This window comes from Phalacrocorax aristotelis, chromosome 3 (assembly GCF_949628215.1).
Source record: "Phalacrocorax aristotelis chromosome 3, bGulAri2.1, whole genome shotgun sequence".
Classification (NCBI taxonomy): domain Eukaryota; kingdom Metazoa; phylum Chordata; class Aves; order Suliformes; family Phalacrocoracidae; genus Phalacrocorax; species Phalacrocorax aristotelis.
In genome coordinates, this window is record NC_134278.1 from 104,537,294 (window position 1) to 104,562,529 (window position 25,236).

Genomic DNA, 25,236 nt, shown 5'->3' on the forward strand with positions numbered 1-25,236 from the left:
AAACATGACGGCGGTACTTAATTTGCATAATTATTTACATAATTGTTTTAATAAAAAACAAGGATGCACAGTTTCTCAGATTTTAGCTTTTGGGATAGTCTGAAGTATTTATATAGCTGATTTCATCAGCAGTAAAGCAGCGTATGAGGTCTGTGTACATTTTAATGAATTTTATACGCAGAACTGGTATGCATGTGGAACTTATGGGTATATTTTACATTCTAGATTCCCAAATTCTTTTCCAAAGTACACGTACAAATTGGTTTTATTAGCTTAAGTACAGGTTTATGCATCCCACTTGGAGGCAGGAATACAATATGCTGGCCTTTTTTGGTGTGAGTTTGTAGCCTTCAGGGATTGTTGCATTGAACTCAGTGTTGTATGAATGCACCTGTGTTTTACAGATATATTTTTGTGGAGCTGAATTGTAGCTGGCTTTCAAAAGAATCAATAAACATGTCATCATGAATAAACTTGGTATATATACCAAGTGTGCATTCTACCAGCGGGTAACAGAGAGGTGACTGCATACAAAACTAGTAAAAAATCATCTGTTCTCAGTGGATTCATATCCGGACTTCTGTTGTTTTTATATTAACCTGAAAGCCAGATTGTTTGTGTTAAGTTTGTATTCCCACCACTGATAAGGATGTGAAATCTAGTTGATGACTTGATGTGAGGTACACTAGAGTACAACTTCCTCGATTCTTTTTTGTGTCACACTACTAAAACCAAAAATATGTGCACGTGGTCTTCTAAAACTTTGGTTCATAAAGTAATCCAGGATGCCTCCCTCAAAAACCTCAGCTAAATAATGAAAATGTGGTTGACTATAAATACCATTCGAGAGAACACCGTCTGTAAGACCTGCTTTATATTTTTGTCCTCGGTAAAGAAAAAAAGGTAGCAGCCATGATTCACTCCTTTTTTTATCCATACAAGGAAGGAAAAACTTCCCAATAAAGCTTCCAATTGCGTATTCATCTGCCTTAGCTTTTGCAGCACTGTTTCTTCCTATTCAGCAGATGCATGCTTTCCTTCACAATTATTTTGTTTAAAGAGGGTAAACCTGAACACTTTACTTGGAATCTTCATGGAGTAGATTTATACTGTTGATTTGAAAGTACGTGTATGCAAAATCCCCAAAAGTTTGATGTTTCCAGCTACATAGCAGTAGCTGCTGTCTTCAGAAATTTGGATTTAGCTTGGAGACCAGATTTATGAAGTGATTGATGGCTGGTTATCAATGCACACATGGAAATATATGATAGAGTGAGTGCGTATAAAACATACAAATTAATACCTATGTTTAGCTGCAGATGATTAGATTAAAAAGTGATTTTTTTTTTTTTTTTTTTGCAGGGATGAAGATGATAGTCCAGAAAGGTTTTGTGGGGTGTCTCGGTGACGTATTTTTGAAAAAAATGCATACTCCCTATGAAAACTGGCGATCTTTGAACTGGCAGGATGCTGAAGAGAAAAACAATGTCTATCGTGTTTGGGAAGGATGCCCCATTGTCCTCTCGGAAGGAGCACATTTTCTTGGCAAAGGTAGTTTGCTGTACTGTTGTACTGGCCAATTATGTTCTTGATATATAAAAGATGATCATATCAAAAGTATTTCAGTGATCTGCTTTTCAAAGCAGTTTTAGTTCTATAGGATTATTTTTGAATGGTATAAAATTTGATTTCTGGGTTTGCAGAAGACTGCTGCATGGAAGAGGAATTGCATTCACAGACAGGTGCTGCTGCTGTAACCATATACAGATCTGATATGCATGTAAAAGGTGAAGTTTCACTTTTGAAGAGACAGGTGCCTATAATGTATCAAAAAAAATCCAGGTAGCAAAATCTAGGCCATTGCACCAGTTTGCTTTGTTGCAGTACATTATGGATAACTGTCCTTTACTAAGCTGAGTGGTAAAGTTGTAAAACCTAATCTTGAAACCTCTGACTTCTTCATGTCGAAGTAGAAAGCAGCACCTAGATTTTTTCTTTTGGTTTATTGAACCCATTTATTTATGTATTTGGTTTAACTTATGCATGTATTCACTTTCTTTCAAGGGTTCCTGGAACTGCATTCAGGTGTTTTCAGTGGTGGACTGGAATTTGAGATCTCATTCAAATTTAGAACAGATCAACTGAATGGATTGCTTTTGTTTGTTTACAATAAAGATGGCCCAGATTATCTTGCAGTAAGTTCAGAAATACAAATAACTATTCAGATATGACCTGTGAGTTTCATCTACTAAGATATGTCCAGCATTTAAAGAAATTTCAAACCATGTTATTTTTGTGTTTTACTTACTTTGAAATGCTGTGCAGAGCAAAGCGTAAGGGGGGCAAAAAGACTCCAACAAATGCTCAGAATAAGTTACCTGTGTTATTTATATCATAGATAAGAAAGATATCAATATATTACAAGCAGAATTATTCACTTTGCTGGATTAGAAAAGAGAATAAAAGATATATATTAAAAGCTTTTGGCTCATTCCTGGGAAAGTATAGTTGCCCAATTTCCCAGTTATACTAGAATAAAATCAATTAAATTGTAAATCAAAAAGCGCATGATGGAAATTGTCCAGTGTCCTAATAAAGCTTTCTCTTTAAGGTGTATGTCTTTTTTTTATAATCAATGAGATTTCTTCGTTTTGATTTGAAACATAAGGATTGTCACATAGGCAGAAATCAGAGGTCCAGCTTAATCCCGTCTCATCCCTATCGCTGTTTTCCCAACGCCAAAGAGGAAGCTGCACAAATCCTGATTCAGGCAAATTTGTGAGATAATGCCTATGAACTTTCCTTTTGTTGTCTGTTAAATAAGACTGTTCTGTGCTCAGCAGCACTCCTGCTTCCATCTCTTCCAGGATTTTGTTTAAGGTTGAATGTGTGTGTTGGAGTTTTTAAAATTTTTTTATTAGTTACTTGGCTCTGGATTTTCGTATTTTCCTTCCCCCAAGGAGTTTGAATGTAATTAGGCTGTGGTCACCATTGCTTAGTGGGTCAACTATAGTTACTACTTGCACCAACTAGTAGGTACTAGGTTGAAAATAATATATCTTTTTAGTTGGTCCAAGAAGCAATTATTTACATTTAGAGATTTCTGAGGGTATTGTTACTCTTTACGACCCTATCTGACCTTTCTGCATTTTTATTGAATTTCATTTATTTATTTATTTATTATAATGCAGCTGTTTTGCTAATGGCTGTCATGTCACAGCCTGTTTTATTGCATGGAATTATATCTAATGTGCCTTTTCTTTTAAACTTCTAACCTAAAACATATAAATATATTTTTGTCCTTTTCAGGTCATCTATAACTTACTCTATATTTACTTTTTATATTACTGACTTTTCCAGCAGATAATTTTTTCCTGGATTTTGAGTTCTGTTAGACCTGATTGCTTCCTCTTTTTCAAGCAGCATTAGTTTAAAAATTATAACAAGTTCCAATAACAAGTCTTGCTAATTATATGGTATTACTTTAGTTTTGCCCTCAAGTAATGACCAAAATCATGAGCTAATAACGTAAGATGCTATGCATATGCTGCCCTACCCTAAAAAGACTTGTATGTGGGTAATTCACAGTACAGGGGCACTATTTATATGAACAGTATTCACAGGGACAAACATGGGTCTTGGGCTCTTCTGGATATTCCTTTCTATTGCTCTGTGAAAAGCTAACAAATATGAGAAAATAGCTTCTGGCTATAAAGGAAAAAGGGGACTTACTAAATTGAAAGTGCAGCCAAAAACACAGAGTAGTTAGAAAAAACACTTCTCATACTTCCAGATTTTAGAAAGTTTTCTATTTATCTTATTTTTAGCACTGAAAACTGTGATTAGATAATTTGGTTAGCATTTGTCCTAAGTCAAATAAAACTTTTAAAATCTTAATTTACTCCTGACCTCAACATCTCCATAGCCTTAAGATGAGGAATTTTAGAGAGGATGAGTATTTGCATGCTTTTCCAACCCTTGCAGCTTTGTGTTCTTCACATACATATTGATGACAGAAGGTTTTTCCATACACTTGAGCTCACAAAAAAAAAAGGTTAATAGAAAGTGAAAATGAGGTGTGTAGCATGTTGCGCATGAGCTACGATGTCTTTGTTAGGAGCTTTGGTCAGGAGACACTTGCACTGCAAAACAGATTAGAAACTATACCACTTATCCCGAGTGCCAGTGTAAGATGGTATTCCCTGACCCTTCCCTTTGTATAGGTCACAGCTGTGACCAGATAAACTAGTACGAATCACTAGCTCTCACTCTAGCACTGTTTCCTCCTGAGTTTGTGATTGAAAGAAGGTACTGTGACTGCTGATAGAGTTTGCATTACTGATTTTGATCTGACTACTTGAACAGCAGCGAAAGCCTAAGCACTGACAATCTTAAGTGTGAAAGTGGCACCAGCTCCCAAAACATTGTAGCTCGTGAAGCGGATGTTGAATTCAAGAGCTGATTCACTTCTGCAAAGCTGCAAAGTCAGAAGTCCTTCAGAAACTTTTTCAAAAGAATTGCACTGTAAAGTAGCTGCGTGAGGTAAAATAACCGGTGTCCGAGATGAAAGCGTTACCTGTGATGGAGCTAAGGAAGGGTGTGAAATGAGCGTTCTGGGGACGCAAAATTGAAATCTTTTCATTTGCAAAGAAATGACTGGTACTCTTTGGGACTTGTGAAGGTGATATTCCTATTGATCACCAATGATTTCTCTCTGTCTGGTGTGAGGGAGAGATTCCTATTGCCTTTCAATTAAAGAATGACTGATTCCGAGGAGGCTACTGAGGGGCCTGCGTTTGGGCCTCAGCCCTCCAGCTGGCCAGTACAGAAAATCTCTTTGACGTTATTGACTTCTGAACTGGAAAGACCTGTTCAACATCAGCATCAGTACCAAGTTCCTTGTTCCTTTTCTTACAAAGGGCTCACAAACTGACTGTCATTGCCAAGTTCTTTCAATTCTGATGCTTATCTCTGCTGATACCACTGAATCTCAGGATGACTTCCCAGTTCAAAGGAGATGAAGCTGTAATCAGTCTTGTAGCTCAACACTGGTTGAGATTTTTGATGGCAGGTTTAACAAAGTGTCATTTGGCCTCCAATGCAACCCCTATCCTATCTGAGTTTTGTTTCTCAGAGCTATGGCTGGATATTCCTTTCATTTTCAAAACCATATGTTTATAAGTAGATTGAGTGAGATAGGGACTGGTCCCTGCAGAGAAAGAAAATGCAGAAGTACAAAATAATTTAGGTTGAAAGGACCTTTTGAAGTAATTTTTTCCAAATCTCCACTAAAGGCAGGGCCAGTTTAGTTAGATCAGATTGCTACAGGCATTTTATGTTTGAGTATTGTGCATCTCTCTACAGATGGACAGTCCACAGCTTCTCAAGTTCTACAGCCTGTTCCAATGTTTGACCATCCTTATGACATGAAAAAAAAAATAATCCTGATATCTAACTGTGATTTCTCTTGTTGCATTTTGTCTTTTACCTCTCATCCTTTTGCTGTGCACCTCTCGGCAGAGTCTGGGTCTGTCTCCTCTGTAACCTCCCGTAAGGGAGTTGAACAGTTAAGTTGTCTTCCCACTTTTAAGACTGAACAAACCCTCTTCTCTCGGCTTCAACACATACGTTAGGTACTCCAAGCAATGACCAGCTTGGTGCCCTTCCAGTGGATTCACTCCAGTGTGCCAGTATCTTTCATATACTGAAGTGTCCAGAGCTGGATACAGTAGTCCCAGTATAGTCTTATACGTGATGAATAGAGTGGAAGAATCATCTCTTGGACCTACTGCCTACCTTCTTTCTAATACAGCCCAGTGCATGTTTGTCTTTATCGTTTCAAGGGTACGTTGCTGATCAGTCTTCAATTTGCAATCCATCTTGACCCTCAGTCCTTTTCTTCAAAATTGCTTTCTATGTCTAGAATGCCAGTGGCAGCCCCCTTTGCTAACAGCTGCAAACTTGCTGACAGTTTACCCCATCCTATTGCTCATGTCATTAATAAATTTTTTAATTAGAATTGGTCCCTGTATCAATCTCAGAGAGATGCCACAACCTGCCAGTGGGCTTGTAGAAGCTCTTCTTGGCCCTCATGTCCTCTTCCAGATTCAGGCTAAGCTTGGGCTTTCCTGATTCCAACCTTACACACTCAGATATATCAAAATAAGAATTTTATGCATAGAGAACAGTATTAATAAAATTTTGCAGTGGTGGTTAATATTTGTACCCTAAATTCTGAAAAGCAAGTATGCTTTTAAGCATTAAATTGAGAACCTGCTCAGGTTTAGAGCTGTGATATAACGCTCTTGTTCTGTTGAGAGATGGCAGCTGTCTGGCAGAAGAATAAGATGATCTTCATACATTTTTGGTTTATAGTAATATTTTCCGGGGGTACATTAACAATCAAGGATTTTCTTAAGGTGATCCCAGAATTTTATTCAATTTTTGGTTGTTTTTCTGTATCTATGCTCAATACCAGAGAGAATTCTAGGTGTATGCAGGGCTTTGCCTTTTTTTTCACCGTGCAGAACAGTTCAGAATGAGCAGTGGTTCTGTATCTTTAGCTGTGCTTGGGCATTCTAAATGTCAGTCCAGGTCATGACAAAAAGCACAAGCATCATTCTCTGCCTGCTTTAAGACTATGCCAAGATGAGTAAATTGGCAGCAGGAATTGTTGAGTGGTGACCCTATGTCAAACACTGTGTCCTCTCTCCAGCTTCCAGGTCTGGCAGACTTGCTGGCGTACTACTGTAGTTATGCAGCTGAAATGCTTTCTTCACACCAGCACAATGTGCTCCATATTAATTCTCATCAGTGAAGAAAAAGCGACTTGTCCAATGGACTGCTTTTTCAAGCTATACTTACCAGCATTAATGCCATGATCCTCATTCACTTGTATTGTAGAATCCTTAGCTATGAAGGGCCACAAACTCATGGAAATAGGAAAAATTGTTGTCCCAAAGAAGCAAATAAACAAAATCCCTCTGTCTCATGAGCAAGCAGTCAGTGTGCACTCTGGGACAGGACCTGTCTTGCCCATGACATCTCAAGTACTGAGTTCTTTCTTCAGTTGAGGTCTCTGTTAAGGAAACATAATCCAATTACAAATACTGTGATATTAATATTATCATTAACCTAAATACGTCAGTTTGTCAATAGTGGTGATAACCATTTATGTTAAATCTGTAATTTTTATTTCACTTAAGATTTTTGCATGGAAACAGTAATGCCTTTTTGTGAATGTATCCATATCTTTCAACCACCAGTTAATCACCTAAGTGTTTAGTGCTCTATACCTGCCAATTTACACTCTCAGCCCACTTGTGTTCCATTCAGTTAGGATAAAGAGTCTTGCAGTAAAGCATTTGGAAACTTCTGCAGTGAAAATTTAAATAAAATGGATTTCTATTAGAAAATTGGCACATTAATCTCAAAAAGCACATAGAAAACCAATTCTTTTCTTACAAGATTTAGGAGAATAAGGATGAAATACAGAATCGATGTATGCTGGAAAATTTGAAATTGAGTTCACCAGCCAATTAAAAAGACCTTAATCAGGTCTGACATTTCATTTCCGTATTATCTTGTTACATTCTTCTAAAAAATGAATTGATAGATAAAATAGTGTTTTCTCATTCTCAAAAAAAAAAAAGCAAAACAGTCCTGGTTCATTTTCTTTTCTTTTTACTTAGTTACATTAGTGCCAAAATCAGTTGTCAAAAAATCAGAATATATTTTCCTACATTCTGAATTAACTGATACACTGTATTTAGCATGTTTTGTGCAAACAATTTTACTGTAATTTCTGCTGTCTTGAAGATAAAAATGTCTTGTTCATTGATCTTTTTCATTGACTCCCTTAATTTTTTTTAAATAACTGTCTGTTGCTGGGTATGTGATGTGTCTTCTAAAATCTTTTTTTCTGTTTTAAAATATATAGATTGAACTGAAAAGTGGAATATTAAACATCTTTTTAAAAACCGGCATCGTCTTTACACAAGTGGATCTTTGGTTAGGACTGTCCTATTGTGATGGGAAGTGGAACAAAGTCACAGTGAACAAGGAGGGCTCTGTAGTTTCAGCAAGTATGAATGAACTGAGAGAGCAGATGCTCGAACCCCGTGTTCAGCAGCTGAAAGTAAACTCACCTATCTACATGGGAGGAATCCCACCTGAGATTCAGAATTTTTATAAAGAACTGGGGTTAGATCAAGGTAAGATGACACCAAGAAGAACATACATTTTCTAAAAGCTGGTGTCATGCACAAGGTGGACATTCTACTGCTGGTAGTCTAAATTCATGCGTACGTAACATGAAACTTTCCTCCCACCCATTGTTGCTTTAACTATCAGTTATCCCTACCCATCTAGCTTTACTTAGTCCTGATCCTTTTGTAACACTGTAAAGGTTCTTCCAACCCAGTGATATCTGAACCAGTCTAACACCTAGGAGAGGAACTGGAGAGTAGCAAATGGTAATCTGAGATTCCCATCTAGGACACCTCAAATCTTCATCAGGGAAAGCCAGTTCAGATAAACTTGTGTCCCTTGATCAACTTGTGTCACTTGCAGATCTGTAATATAAAACCAGCAGAAGACAGTAAACATAGCTTAAATCACTGTAATGAGGCTGGATGCTGCCACATGGAAGAATTGTTGAGAGTTTATTAGTACTTTTTTTAGCTGATACTTATTCTGGTCTAAAAACCCTGAATATGTATTTTGGCTACATTGCTATGGAATTTTCCATGTTATCAGGAGGAGGGGAGATGGTTATGTTTTTAGCCATTGCTGTAATCCTTCTATTCTGGAACAGGTCAGATTTCTAAGGAAAAGAGAGAAGCATTAATTACAGCCTATTAATAATGGCCTCCACAAAAGGATCTACTGTATGAAATGTAGTAAAAAAATGTCTTTTAAACTAGCTCTGTTTACAGTTTGGGTGTGTTTTTTCATTACTTATGAAGCTATTCATCAGTCATGGTGTATTTTTTAGATACTGTGGGCAAATAAGTAGCAGTTGGTAAGTGATGAAGTGGAATCCACTAAGTGGCTTTGAATGCATGAGCTCACATGGAATGTGTGCATTCAAGTAAGCTCTGCAGAGATCCACTGAAACCTTGTGATTTTACAGCTACAGAATAATTCGAATCAAATCCATGCACTGGCATTCACAGATAGCTCAAAAATATCGTTTTATGTATTATTCCAGCTGTAGGTATCGTGTATATTACAATCTTCCTCTAGGTTCCTTGTGCATAATATTTATGGCCCAAAAGAGCTAGCCAGTTGTACCCTGTCAGTGTTGCCTCGTAGCAGATGGTATAGCCTCGTGAGTGGATGCATTCACAACTCCTGCAGCAAAAAGATCTGTGAACAAAGAATCTAGGGCAAAATAACATTTAAAGTGAATGTCTGAAGTGCATATTGAGGCACATCAATAAACGTTATTTTTTACTGAGTCTCCTTAGCATGCCACAAAATAAGATGGCAGCTGTGAATTTGTATTCAGAGCATCTGAAGATAAAAATATTCTTGTGCATCCCTAAACGTGGATTTAGATGAGCAAGATTAGGCATTACAGCCTTGAAACATACTTTTATTTAGGACTATAATGATGTAATGGTATGATAATGGAATATGGAGACCTTCCCAGTTTAATGAATATTTACAAAAGGTTTTCTCAATTAATGGCTTCTTGGTAGTTAATTTTGAATTAAGGAATATGGTTTTGCTCACAGCAAATAAGGTATAAATATCCTTCTCCTCCCACCCCACTTCCATCTCATTTACAACTTTATTTAAAGAAACTTCAGGTAGACTCTGTGGGCCTTTGCATGACCCATCGCACGCCCTCCTGAGAGGTTAAGGTAGAGGGAAGGTGGCAGGAATGTTTGTGGGAATTTGTACTGTCATTACTTGTTCTACAGCTACCTGAGAGTAAACAAGATTACCTGGCTGACACCAGACAGAAATCTTCAAACAGTGATAAATGCAGCTAAAAAGATGCTAAAAATAATGTATCAAAATAGGTTTTACAGTATGGATCTCACTGAAAATTAAACAACTGTTCATTTTGTCTAATGATTAAGATGCCTGTGCAGACTGGGACTAACACTTTCCTCTGCCACAGACAGCCTAAGAAATTGAGCATATTACTGTGGAGTAGGCGTTGAGCTTAACTTAAAATGTATTCATTTTAAGGAGCACTTTGTCTGAATTCCTAGAATTGTGAGGAGAGAAGGAATTTTAGAGGATGATTCAAAATGGGTGTCCACCTTCAACTCCCCTTTTGTTTTTGCATGAACTATGGGTGGATATTAGATTCTCAGATTGGGTGGCTTAGTACAAATACTACTATGACCTGCCATCTTGCAGTAATAAAGGCAATAAAAGTAGATGAGATACAAATACAATGTTTTCACGAAGCTAAGAAAGAGCACTGATCCGTAAGAGGCTGATTTTTAATTTACAAAGTTAGTTCTTCAATGAACTGAAGTCTTCAGTTTGCTTACTGTTTACTTTGGTTTTACATTAAACACTAAACTCAGATCTGAGAACTATTTTGTATAAATTTATTACTTTGTAAATTCAGTCATAAAAGTATGTAGAAATTTGAACAACTGCATCCTGAAATTTTGTAGTGGTGTTTTTACTGCAAGTAACTAATTTAACATATTTGTAATGTTGATAGGAATGTTACACGCACACAGAGAAATATATGTATGTGTATATATAGAAATAAATATAAAATGAGATGACTTAGATTTTTTTTTCTCACAAATGAACAGCTGGGGTTATGTTTCTAGAGTATTCTTGTAAACAGCATACGAGTTATATCCCCATTAGGATAAACTGATGTACCTCTGTGATCTCCTGAAGTTAATCATATATTTAATCTAAGTGTTCTTCTCAGTTTGAAGAAAAATGTATATTAACAAAATATTAGCAAGCAGCAGAAATCTGATTTTCAAATTCAGAATCACTTTTATGGTAATAATTTTAAAGACAGAAGTGATAGAAGATAAAACAGAACTATTTCCTTGTGGGATGGAATTGATAACAATGAAAGAATAGTTCAGTAAGGCAGGAACTCAACACTAGGATACCAGGAAATTTTACCATCTTAGTATCTTGAAAGGGGGGACTGAATGTCATGTTGGAAGTAAACATATTCACATTAAAGTCTTTAATACTGAAACACAGGACTGAAAGGAACAAAAGTGATTCTTAATGACTGAAACTCTTTATGTGATACTAATCCTTTACTGTTTGCTAGGTTTCGGTGGTTGCATGAAGGATGTTAAATTTACACAAGGTGCTGTCGTTAACTTGGCATCTGTGTCCAGCAGTGCTGTCAGAGTCAATCTGGATGGGTGCCTATCAACTGACAGTGCTGTTAACTGCAGGGGAAATGACTCCATCCTAGTATACCGAGGAAAAGAGCAGAGTGTTTATGAGAGTGGTCTACAACCATTTACAGGTAACCCATTGGTTCCTTAAACGAAATACATCACTTTTATTTCATTCTGTATTATGGTATTACCACGTCCAGTGATTTTTTTTGTTTGTTTGTTTGTTTTTCTCCTCTGTCCTTCTCTATGTTCTTTGAAGAATACCTTTATAGGGTGGTTGCCTCGAATGAAGGAGGATCAGTATCTAGTGTATGGACCCGTGTTCGTACAAAAGAATCAGGTAAATATAATTTTAAGGCTTACTTATTCCCATTTTTCATTAGCTATCTAATGTCAGGTTGGAGAAAATCCCACCACAGCTATTTTGAGTAGTGTAAGTTGCATGGTGATTTTGAAGGAGCAAAACTACTTAATGCTTTGAATAGGCACCAAATTACTATCTTCAGCTATTAAGTGTTCAGGAGAGTATTTTCCACACATAATTCAATGTCTCTTCCAAATACATGTTAGGTTTTGTAGTTGTGTGAGAGCAAAGAGTGTGAAAGGGTTGAACTTCATTAACTGAGTAAGAACAGCCATGCATCTGGGTATGTTCATACATGCACATCTAACCTCACATTACAGGATTCTGCTGGAGAAAGTAAATCTGTATTTTCCATGTATAACTTAGTGGTACAAAATAAAGCATAGAGAAAAGAGACACTGGGATAGCAGGCACAAGCTGTGGAAGATAAGAGGCCGTGTAGTTGTTAGGGAGAAAAGGGTCTTGTGAAAGATTTTCTTTACGTTACTTGCACATGGGTATGCTGCTTGGTGCTGCTGAATGAAGATTCTTTTAACAAGTAGCCCATACCTTTGTGTATGAAAATGGGGCAATATTTACTAGAAAAGCAGCATGTAGCTTGTGGAGAAGGTTTCAAAGTAGGAACATAATACCTGCTGAGCCCTAAAGGTAAAATTTTTCATACATTGTATGAAGAAAATTTAAAGGACCTTTCCTTTTCTGTTAAGACTTTCTGCAAACTTTATTGAGCCAGCAAGTTTTTGAAGATTTACAGTTCTGTGTGATTTATTTAACCAACTTTCCTCCTGTAAATTGAAGCCTAATTGCATTCTATCAACGCAGAGAATTCTTTTGATGCAAGATGTTCAATGTATCATCTTAAAAAATGGTACGATACCTACGTAAATATTGGACTTGCAAATGCATTCCTACACAACTTACTGTCATTATTTTGTGTACCACCCAGACGAGAGAAAATACCTGCCTATTTTCATATCGACTGTCTGACAACTGTAAGGTTTACCATAAATTTATGTTTGCAAACTGACCACAGCATTGAGCAGTTCTGTGTTCCCCTGGGTTGTAGAATAATTGCGCTATTCAATTATTTTTAAGATGGTTTTGTTATGTCCCTTATGAGAAGACCATCTGCTATACAGTACCTTACCTTGTCCTGTGATACACTTCAGAACTAATAAAATCAATATATTACTGTATAACTGAAGTTTTCCTGGAGTATCACATTCTTTACACAAGAATCACAACTTCTAAGTAGTTTTGTACTTTCCATTCTGGTACTCTTCTAATAAAAAACAAAGCTGCATTCATATTTAATGAAACTAAACAATAAAATTAAAAAAAAAAAAGGGGTTATTTGTTGGTGAGAAAAGCAAATGATCATCAACAGGGCTAGAGAGTCCACATGCGTTTACAGCCACTTATCATCCATCATCCTGCCATAGTGTTCCTTGGGCCTTTCCTCTGCATCCCTTGTGCAATCATCTGTGATGAAGTTGTTACTGGCCAGACCTTTACTTGGTATAGTAATAACTAATAAATAGTTAAAGGTTATGGCAAATGGGATGATTTTTTTTTTTTTTTTTTATTAGCAACTGTATGCATATATGAGCTTGGCTTTCTAGTTGTTTTAAACATCTTAATTTTTTTCTTTTTTTTCTTTCTTTTTTACTTTTTATAGCATGGAATGATCAGAAGAAAAAAGATTTTGCAAAAAGGCTTAACAAATCTCTGCTTTGCCCTGAGACAGTTGTATGACATTGTGGAAATATGAAAATAAATGGAAGAATTTAAACTTTTTGAAACACTTTTGTAAATGAGAATGCACATTTCTAAAAATGTTTCACAGTTGTGGCATTCTGTGGCTTAGATACCCAACAGAAAAATATCGAACCTTTCTCTGTTGCAGTACTGTCTTGCTTCATTCAGTTGTATGATTATAATGCCTGAACTTGTTAGCTATATACAGTCCACCTCCTCTCTTTGAGTGATGCTTAAATATGTTTGATACATTAAATGTTTTTGGAAAATCGCAACTAGACAAGAAGGAATGTTATGTAGATGGAGTTTTGATGGTTTTGAAATATAGCTTAAACTGAATAGCTCAAGATGTGCAGTCATATTAAATCAATGCTGAAAAGTTACAACTCTAATAAATTGTATTTATGCTAATGGTTGAGTCTGATTTACTGCAGCCATTAAAAGTGAAGAATAGGGGCAATAGTCTCCTTAGAACTGCCATTTTCTCTATTTTCTATTTTATCCTTCTACAGTTCCAGAAAATGTGCCAACTCCCTCAAGAGTTCACAGCATAAATGGTTACAGCATTGAGGTCACCTGGGACAAACCTTCTGGGGTCATAGGTGTAATTGAGAAGTACATTTTGAAAGCATATGAAGAGGATGGTCCCAATGTACCCATCACTAGTGCTGAGCTTGCTGACACTAGTATGCTCACAGGTAAATGTTGTTAAGTACCATACTTTAGGCACATCTGATTGAGATGCTTATATCTCCTTTTGTTGAGCTATGAAGTATTACTTGTCTGTTTTTGTACATACACAGCATATCTAATGTTTGGAAGGGTAGTATTTGGTGTTGACATCCGCATACATAGCGATGTACTGACTTGAAACAATAGAAATCAAGGTAAAACTCAAATACTAAAAAGCAGTTTTATTTAAGGTATTCCTTCCCAACATATTGATCCTTTGGGGGAGAATGCTTTTTGGTTTTTGTTTTTGCTTAGTATATGTGATTTCCACCCCCCTTCCCTGTTGTTACATCCAGTTCACCTAAATGAACTGTATGTGTGGGTCCCATAAGATACTATTTGACCCGATGTGTGAAAGCACTTGATATACTTGCGTAATGTTGATCATATAAACCTAACTGATTTCAGTGGGAACTAGCATACATTTATGTTAATCGGGTGCTTTGCTTGATACCACTGGGGTGGGGAGGTAGGTTATTATGGAATGAAAAAATCTGGGTTTTTGGTGTTTGGTCACTGTTGAGCTGTGGGCTGTGGACAGGAGCTACAGGAACCATTGCACTTGCAATGTTTTCTGGAGTCTAGGTCTTTTTACCCATAGGAGGCAGATGTTTTTAGGAAGAAACGCTGGCCTCTCTGCTACATAGAGAACACTCTGGGATCTCTCTTCCCAAGGATAGTGTGGATCTGGCTTTCTGCTGTCAACAGAAAGCCTTTGTGGGCTGCTGCAAATTTGCTTGGGAAGGGAGCACGTTACTAACAAGAGTCTGAATTATACTATGACTAAATAGGGCAATAGTAGACATTACTTTTTTTTGTAACAAACTGTGACCAATAGATTTGTTTATATACTCTCTAAAATTAATTTTATATTCATAACAATAGAAAAAGTGCTAGTGACATAATGCTCAAAGCTGAGGCTTTGGTATGACTCAGCTTGGGGCATTATAACAGTCTCAGAAAGTGAGAAACCCTCAGGCAGTATATAATTTCTGCTTTCCTGAAGCCCAGTTAATACGTGCTTAGTGTTTGTATATAAGTATGTATTTTTTGTGTTGTTTCTTTACTGTAACATATGTATGCATTTTCAAGAGCAAACATGTACACCTATTTATTTTCTTCCGTTTGAAGTCACTTGACTAAATCTGAGTAATGTGCTTATAATGCCAAAACTGCATGGGCTTTCTATTCTTACTGTGATTTCTTTGATGAATTTGTTGATTTGAATACTCTATGCTGTAAAGCAATACAAGTTATATTAGTAGAAATTAGAGACTATATTAGAAGCACATGGATTGGAAAGCTTATTCTCAGCTGATGGCCAGAACAACATTTTGTTTAAATTTGTTGGCATTATGCCATGATTATGTGTCAGGGTTATGGGAAAGTCTACAACAGGCTGTACAGGTAAAAGGCTATCTGCATGCAGCTTTCAGGAGGTAGAATAATAAGGAATTCCTTTATATTAAATGGAGATCGTAAATGGATCCTGGTTCTTTAGTCTATTATAGCAGATAACTGTTGAATACTGCAAAATAAAATGACCCTATGAACCTAAGAACAACTGTATTCAACCATTGACCCTTCTGATAATGTCAGATTGTAGATGCTTAGGAAGAAAAGGTAAGAAATGTGCTAAGCTTAGAGTGAGTCTTCCTGTTAATACAAATTCAGCTGTTAGTCTGTGGAATTCCGGAGCTGAAAGTTGCATCTGGACCATCATGCTTAATGGTCTGTGGTAGAATTGTCTTTGGTTTTTTAATACATTTATGTTTTTGGCTTCTGTAACTTAGTATGGCAGTAAGTTTTTCAATTCAGTTTTGTGTCTGTGGAAGCAGTGCTTCCTTTTATTGTTTATAACTTTTGCCTAATAGTTTAGTTAGATATTTTCCAATTTTGGCATTGTATGAAGTATGTAATTCATGTCCTCATGCTGACATCAGAGCTGAGACAAGTGAAAAATTATATCACTGATCTTGAAATTAATTTACCTTCAGCCCATTGATTTCTGTGAAGCCTGTAGGACTAAATGGACTAGTCTGTGGACATTGGGAAACGGTTACCCACAAATGTGAGACTCCCAAGAAAAGGTGTGGCTTTCCCTGCTGAATTACCTTTCCTGGTTAATCAAAAGTTAACATAAACATAGAACCCCCCCAGAAGATCCTGTCTTGCTTACTTTCCCTTTGAGTTTGCTGAGAAGGGAAATTTTGCTTTGTTTCTCCCTAATTTCAGGGAGATTTCTTTGGAAATTCCCTTGCTGAATTCCATGAGAAGGTGCTACAGTAACCCCAGCAGCCAGGCTTGCTAATACAACAGGAGAGAGGAAAGCACCACAGGTCTCAGTGGGATCGCTGATGAAGCAACTCTGCTATTTTTCCCCTACCTTCTTCAAATTTTCACTCGCTGTTAAGTCTAGGCACCACTGAATCTGCTGCTTGCAAGTGTGTCTGAATGCATTGACAACCCCCTTATGCTATTTTTTTCCTTGCATCTTATACCTGTCTGTTGTGTTTTGTTTTACACTTAGACTGTAAATTCTTTTGAACAATTACGATCTGTTCTGTGCAGTAAGGTCCTGAGTCATAAATGGAGCACAGTAACAAAAAGTGAATAGCACTACCCATTTCCCAGAAGGTTGTCCTCTGTGTGTCAAGTTCAGAAGAACCTGTTGCACCCTTCTCAAGATGAAGGAAAGCTGAGCTAAATATTTAAGGTAAAGTAGGCCTTTAAATGAGCATAATCCCACAGTCTCAAATGCCTATTTCTGACTCCTCAGAAACCAAAATCTTTCAAATTCTGACCCTTGTAGTCTTCAAAATGTCAAACTGGTTTTTTTTCACTTTCATCCAAGCTAGGAATATTCAGCTGATTTAAGTCCTTAAATTGAGGTTCTGACTGTTGAACCAGGAATTTATAGGATAAGGTAGTATATTTCAACATGGTGTTCAGGGTCTGTATGATAGGATGAGAGTATAAAGTGAGATGAGAGTGCAAATTTTTGGGCTTCAGGGAGTACTGTGCTAGCCCAGCTTGCCTTCAGAGAAACAAGTAATAACACTGATACACTTTGGATACAGCCAGTCACACTCAGCATAGTCATAAAGGAAGTATGGGGTCATCGCGTCAAAGAATTTTTTTTTCCCAAAGGCTGGGTTGCTTTACTCTGCATTCCAGTGAATTCCACACACCGTTACTATGCTGTCATAAAAATTTGGAATATAAATTATAATCAGCATTTACACAAATGAAAGAAGCTTTAGAACACACTGTTTCAGTGCTGTTTATGAGCAGCTTTTGCTTCTACTTTATTTTGGAATCAAGAATATCACAGCATCACAAGATCATTGGGGTTGGAAGGGACCCCTTGCGGTCACCTAGTCCATGCTTCCAGCTCAGCCAGCTGGACCAGGTTTCCCAGGACTGTGTCCAGTCGAGTTTTGAGTATCTCCACAGATGGAAGTATTTTCCTCTATAGAAGCCTGTTCCAGTGTTTCACCATCATCACAGTAGAAAAGTGTTTTCTTTTGTTCAGATGGAATTTCATGGTTTTTAGCTTGTGCCCATTGGCTTTTGTCCCATCACTGGGTACTACTGAGAAGAGTCTGGCTCCTTTGGTCCCTCCTGTCAGGTATTTATACACATTGATAGATCACCCTGAGCCTTCTCTTTTCTGGGCTGATTAGTCCCAGCTCTCTCAGCTTCTCCTCATAAGAGACATGCTCCAGTCCCTTTATCATCTTAGTGGCCCTTTTGTATCATCTACAAACTTGCTGAGGGTGTACACTTCTCCCATCATCAAGGTCATTAATGAAGACGTTGAACAGTATTGGCCCCGGTATCATCCCCTGGGGTACAGTACCGCAGCTGCCTTGCCTCTAACCCAATTTTGTGCCACTGTTCACAGTCCTCTGGTGCTTCTCTTGTTGAGCACATACAAGAAAAACATTTCATAATTCAGATTGCTGTCATTGTAGAATTCAGGATGTCTACAAGCCTCTAAATTTTACTAGCTTCCAGTTACAGTCAGTGAAGAAGGCTAGTAAAAGCTGCAAATAATATTTAATTAAAATATCCTGCAAAAGAATTCACAAAGTTTGGTATTCCTATTGCAGAATCCTCTTTTAATTTTGTACTTTTTTTGCAGTTCATCCTGCCTGTGTCATTGACGCAATAGCCAAGTGCTGAAGTTGTGGCTGCACATGTGATAACAAGAAAATTGTTGTCGGCGGCTTCCCCTCTGAATGCCCTAAATGTTCCTTCCTTCCCTTGACACATGTTTATAATTACTCTTCACCTTTTAGTCTTTTATGCTCGGCAGATGAATATCTCAGGAAAAGTTAATTTAATGATTTAATATGGTTAATCAAAGTGGCCCGGCTTGCACATCGTCTTTGAAAGCACTCTAGCTAGGGAGTCCCTCAGAAGAGGAGATGGGGCCTCCTGCCAGTGACTGATAGTCGCGGGTTTGCCGGCGGGGCCGTGGGAAGCTGGCTGCCTGGCTGCCAAACGCCCCTGCTCAGAGAAACACCGCTGGCCAAGAGGTTCTCCCTCTCTGGGGGAGCTCTGCCAGGCCCAAGCAGGCGCTGCCAAAGCAGCCTGCGGCACTACAACCGACTTCCATGCCCTGACCACTGCCTCCAGTGGAGTGTGGGAGTCACCAGGGCAGCCCCGTGGTGCTGCTTGGGGACCCCCAGGGTCTGAGGCAACAGCTGGGAGCAGTGGGGGCTGGCTGCTCCCCACAGGCTGGGAGCCCAGGAAGGCCACCTCACAGGCTGGGGAGTGCCTGTGCCAGCAGGGTGAGCCTCAAATGAGGGTTTGCTGCCTATTGGCTCTTAGAAAATGTTGTTTTCCTTGGGGTACTTTGATCTGTGTGGGCCCCATAAACAATTTATCACAGCGAGGTTGTTTGCCACATGAAACTATTAATGAATTACTTCGATATTACTTTCATGCACTTGAAATTACTTGAAAGCTCTTGGTTTGTGCAAATACTTTACACTCAAAACACTCCTATGCTGCAGTTAATGAGATTTATGGAAATTTGCAGAAAAGAATTGCAAACAAGTTAATGTAAATATATATAGGGCCAGAGCACTAGGAAGACTCCCAAATCCAGACTCCAAGTTGGGACAAATCTCTAATGTTCTAAAACATTTCAGGAAGACACCCAGAGTCACAATGTACTAACCAGGTTTGGTGTATTTAGCTTATATTTACTTACAACTAAAATCTGTCAGAACATTTAAAGTAATAAAAGCTGAAACATATTGAAAATATGGTTGTCAAGATCTGCTTCATCAGGTACTTGAACCATGCTTAAATACAAGGATGTTTGTCATTTTCAGGTAAATCTTTTATAGTAATTTTGTAGAAGTAACCTTTGGTCAGAAGCACAGATAGATGACAGAAAACTTCTAAATATTTCCCATAGCTGGAAGAATGATGGTATGTGCTTTACAGTGCCAGATCGGGAAGGTTCTATGCACCCTTCTGACACAGAGGACTATCATGTGCAGAGACCCTTGTCTTGAGGGCTGCGATGCTCGTTGTTGGCCTCTTTGGTCCCTGTGGGTGTTTTAAGGAGATTTGGTCTCTCCGTCTCTCTCACCCACATGTACGCACGCCTCTGGTGGTGGAAGGAGCTGAAGGAGACTATACCAGAAGCTGCACCTAAGGCCCTGCTCAGATTCCTGTTTGACTGCGGCAGCTAATGCAACATAGGGTAGCCAATAGATCTGTTTATGCCTGTTATGTTTCTGTGAGTTGTCAGGTGGTGCTTGAGCTTCTAATGTCTCTAGATCAGAGTGGCAGAATGTAGGTTCCTATCTCCTTTCATTTAGCTGGCTTTAGCAGACTAGCAACATATTTTCAATATATGAATTTTAAACCATAAATGATATTAATATTCTGCAATATTAGGATTCTAACTTGATTAATTTTAGACCTAAGTGAATCTTGTTTATGGTCCAATGCTGTTGTAGAAATTTATTCATATGAAATACAAACAATCTGATTAAATAAATCTGAACATTTTATCAAAATTACATCAACTCTTAGCTACGTACCAATACTTTTATTGATAAAAATAATCAACTTCCTTATGTTTATGAGGATGGAATTGATTATGAATATGCTTTTTTATAGACATACTCAAAAAAAGTTTGCAAAAAAGTTAGCAGTCTTTCTCTCTCTGCAAACTTTTAAAATTAATAGTCCTGCAGAATATGAATGGTGAAGGATGAAGGGTAACATTGTGATAGATATTATGGAACCAAAACTCTCTGTGGTTAATTAACTCTTGGTGCAAAATTGGACTGTCGGGCTAAGGTTTTCTGCAAATTAAAGCAGCCAGAGAGTTCCCTTGTGTTATCAGAGAGTTGCCTTGTGTTACGAGAGAGTTGCCTTGTGTTACGGTGAATGTAACAGGCTTCCTGGAACCACCTCCCACTGGGGAAAAAAAGGGTCTTCCAAGTCACAGAAATCCAGTAATCAAAGTAAATTTTTTTTTTGTACTTATAAGCCAAAGAGCTGCAACAGGTGCCCTCTTGTTCAATAATTCTTCAAAATTTTATGACTCATACTATACTTATGGTAGAAGATTCTTTAAAAATGCAGATGCATGCGACAGATTGATGTGCACAGGCTTTCAGTCCAGAAATGCATATGTAGAAGACGCATGTACTTAAACAGTTTTTGCTACAATCTGTCAAAAACACAAAGTCAGTTGAGGACTTCCTTTTCTGGTCAGTGGACTGTGATTAAGTGTACTGTGGCAATGATGCATCTTGACACACAAGTGACTTTGTTAGATGGATGCTGTATGACCTCAGGCATTCAAGTTGGCTAAATAGTCTTTAGGTTTGGGGAGGGGAGAATTGGTAACTTTTTTAAAAAAGCTTAAACAAGAAATAAGGTAAATATATAAGGTCAAGTGTCATTTCAGTTGCAATGTGTGTATTTCAAAATAGGTCCTTATGAAATAGAGTGTTAGGGAGGAAACAACAAAAAAATCTGGCAAGGAAAAAGTCCCTTTGGCAAAAAATACACTCAGCTGCTGAAACAAATGGAAGTTGTGTGGGCAAGCTCTGTGGTTGACTTTGGGAATCTTGATATTCAGTAGCGGAGAGGAGTTTTGAGGCTGCATATCAAAGTAGTACTTGGTTATGATGAAAATTAGCTAAATTTACCTGTGGGGGGGAAAAAATTGAACTAGGCTTGCAAAATTTTCCTCTTCCACAGTCTTAGCTGGGTGCATTTTTTTTGTGGAAGTGAGGAAAAGAACTTTAATATTTGTGTTACATCTGTAAGACTAAACAGCTTTTTTTGTGTGAGTTATGTGTGTGGGCGAGTGAGTTTAGTTTTGTTTTTATGGAGGGGCCTCTTCAGTAAATGTACTTTTAACAACTCACCTCGATTTATATTTCTTTAACCAATTCATTATGCTGAGTAAAAGCTCTATAAGGTACCATAAGCAAGTGTGTCTTTTCATCTCTGAAGACCTGCTGGTATTTTGAAGAAACTTTCTGGGAAAGGAGGATGACAGATTGAAACAGTGAAGCAGCTGCTTTCATAAAAGTTTTTTAACTGGATGAGGAAATTGTTAGAATATTATAATTGTCTTTGAATCTATTTTCCAGTGTTTGTGAACAGAATATTAACCCTCATACCTTAGTGGTAAACCAGTTTTTTTCCGTGATGAGAAGTACAACTTTTCCACTGAAAATCTGCCAGAATACTGTGGAATCTGGCTGAGCTACCTAAATATATGAGACCTCCCTTTTAGATGTATTGAACAAAAGAAATGCCTGTTTTAACGGAGGAGTGAAAGGAAGAAGCTGGATATTTAATATTCTTATATACTGGATGCATTGGAATGATGAATGGAGTGGGTATAGAGATACAACTAACTCTGACTAGTCCATGCATCCATTTTGCTATAAATTCATTGTTGACCCTCTTCTACTGTCCATGTCAATGTTTTTATCCCTTATCTGCAAGAATGAACCTAGCGTTTTCTCTCTGACACAACTCTAAACCTCAACTTTAAATATTGCAAATAATTAAAGATCATTTAAATAAAACTATAGAAAATTAAATACTAGTTTTGCATATAAAGTGGGCTTAATGTTCTAGGTGTGATTCCAGATCACTCTTTTAGACTGTTAACTTTACATTCATATTTAACAAATGACATTATTCAGTTTCATGGGGTCACTGTGTCAAAATGTCTGTGTTAGAACTTTAATTTATTTCCAAAGGTTCTTTGAGTGGGCAGATAGGAGCGGTGTGTTAGAATGATTTACTGTCTCTGATTCCCCATGTGGATTTTAAGGCTTGGAACATAGTCTATGATGTAAATTTTAAGTCTAGATGGATTCAGCTGTTCTGTAGTGGCAGGCTGAATGAGTGGGACTCATATCCCAAATGTGAGAGGCTGACCCTCTTCCTAAATATTGATGATGCCTCTAATCCTATCTCCTGATCAAAGTGACAATTTATCTACTACTTTCCTTTTAACATTAGTAGAATATATGCAAGTGTGGTTGTGGCCACATTTTGCTTTGTTAGCATCCCATCTTAGAAAGCCTGAAGGATTCTTATCAGATCAGCAATTATTGGCTATAGACAAGAGATGCCAGTCTGAGAATGTGATAATTGAGGAGTTAGGGAAAGTTTTTTAAAGCTGTCAACCAGCTTTGTTGCATCATAGGCTATTTTTTATCACAAAATTTATTTTGCTGTGATATAGATTAATTCATGTGTATCAGTGATGATCTTTGCTATGGGACTGCTGACTCTGTACTCTTAAGATAGTCAGGCACTGAGTGTAAATTTCACTGACTGACTAAAAGTGCAGAGGAAATGAGTGGGTAATGAGAGCAGAGCAGCCAGTTCTTTAATTAAATTAAAAGCCGGGTGACACCAATGCAGACACCTGTCCAATTACAGACAGGCCAAGGTGTTTACCATTGCTGTACAAGCGATTTGAAGATGACAGAAATCTTTCCGCCCACAGATTAACATAATGAAGGAGAACAGATTACAGTGGATGCTGGCCAAACAGATAGGTTGGCAGCTGAGAAAAAAGTAGTTTGCTGAAGTATGTAAATAAAATCTGTGCACTTTCTATTGCTACCTATGCAGCACATCTGTTTCTTTGTTGAAAGTAAGTGGTGCAAGAGTACATGTGAAGGAAAAAAACATTAATTAGAAAATTAACAAATTTGTTTGTAAGTTGCTGCCTTTGCTGAATAATTTTTTTTTTTTAACATAAAAGCCCTGTTGCAAAAGGCTTTTTGGTTTGGTTTTGGTTTGGTTTTTTTTTCCCCAAAATTCACTCTGCCCTTCACAAACGTACCTATGCAATGTACACTCTGTGCGACAGGTGCTTTATATAAAACCTTTCTACTTTGTCAAAAGTAAACCAAACAGCCCAATCCAAGACTTCTACAGCTACAGGCATCTCTCTGGATGTGTGCTACTGCAGCTCGCAGTGCCTGAAGCCATTGGTGACCCCACAGAATGTCTTCCATCAGGAAATGCAAGGAGCATTAATTCACTGCTTCATAAGAAAAGAATGCTACAAGTGCTAAATGTACAAATAAAACGAAATTGCTTCCTAAAGCACAGTAAAGTAGAATAGAGAGATGGCATATAAACTATACCATGCTCCTCTTGACCGAGAACTTGCAAATGTCAGTTGGAGGATTTGGTTTCTGCATGTGTGTATTTGCTGAAGGTAATTCCAATAGTACCTTTTATACTTTCCTGTGTTAACTCTCTATGATCTGGAAATAAATGCTTTGTGCTAAGTCTTATGCAAAAAAGCTGTTTATTTGCCTGATGACATTTCTGTGCTGAAGAATTTACTGTAGATTCCATTATTCTTGCTTTACAGGGATAGTAATGCTTTAAAACAGCATTATTTCCTATTTTCTACTTTTAAATGCTCTTAAAAATATTTTCCTTCCATCACAGGAAGATTATAGGCACATTTGCTTGGGTGATGGCTGATGGTTTTTTTCTTTCCCGTCACATGTACATTAGATGGTAAGGTGGCAGTACAGCTTTCCACTGTTAACTGGAGATTTGCAAAATCAAAACTATAACATGAGAGAGCAGATTCTGATCAACTGGTTTTAGTTTAACGCTACCCTGAAGTAAACGTGATTACTTCTGAATATCTCTGTGTGTATGAATAGAACCTCAGAGAATTTAAATGGGAAGATCATTGCATTGCCAACCTTTGAAGTTTTTCGATTAATTACAAGAAAAGGCACAAACATTACTAATTCAGTGAAAGCTAATCTCACATTTTCCATGTAAACGTAACATAAACATTTACCGACTTTGATTGTCCCACTCAGAAAATATTTATGCTGTAACTGTTAACTTTCCAGCATCAAATACTCTCTCTTTTTGTGAGTATAAAGGGCTTATGTGGGGAAGAAAGACATTTTTTAATGAAATGCAAAGTTATGTTGCTTTCTATGTAGTAATTCAAGAGTAATAATGAGGACTAATTTCTTCTACCTGTTTGTGTACATGTAACACTGAGGGGTTTTGCAGTCTTATTGTACTACGGGATGTTTGGCCAAGAATTATGGTTCTCTGAGGTACTGTTGATTTTGAAGCTGCTTTGCAAAATCCCAGTATTGGACAGTTCTGAAATAACATAGTCTGCTATAAATTTTATTTTTTTAATGAAACACCCCATTGATTTTACTAAAAGCTGTGAGAGTCAAGGTGAGAACGTGGTTTGAAATAATATTTGACATGAATTGGCCTTCTTTTAATTACTACTGCGTTTTCATTCCATGTTACTTTGTCAGACCTACTTTGAAATGGGAACTGCTGATGTTTCTGAAAATGACTGTAAACCCCATTTTTTTCCATGTATCCTTCTGTATATTGCAGTTCAAAATATAGTGTAACTTCCTGGAGTGGTAAGCAGTGATTTGTTGCATTTGCTATGACACGGGGCTGATCGATATGTGGGAATCCAGCAACTTCTCTTCACTAACA

At 37.5% G+C, this 25,236-nt stretch overlaps 1 protein-coding gene across 1 annotated transcript in view; it reads left to right on the plus strand.

Moving 5' to 3' along the window:
* Nucleotides 1-25,236, plus strand: part of USH2A (usherin) — a 391,200-nt gene that overhangs the window by 144,339 nt on the left and 221,625 nt on the right. The window contains exons 24-29 of the mRNA XM_075088896.1: nucleotides 1,378-1,551; nucleotides 2,065-2,195; nucleotides 7,940-8,213; nucleotides 11,279-11,482; nucleotides 11,614-11,694; nucleotides 13,989-14,174. Coding sequence (XP_074944997.1) covers nucleotides 1,378-1,551; nucleotides 2,065-2,195; nucleotides 7,940-8,213; nucleotides 11,279-11,482; nucleotides 11,614-11,694; nucleotides 13,989-14,174 — 1,050 coding nt within the window. The remainder of the gene's footprint in view (nucleotides 1-1,377; nucleotides 1,552-2,064; nucleotides 2,196-7,939; nucleotides 8,214-11,278; nucleotides 11,483-11,613; nucleotides 11,695-13,988; nucleotides 14,175-25,236) is intronic.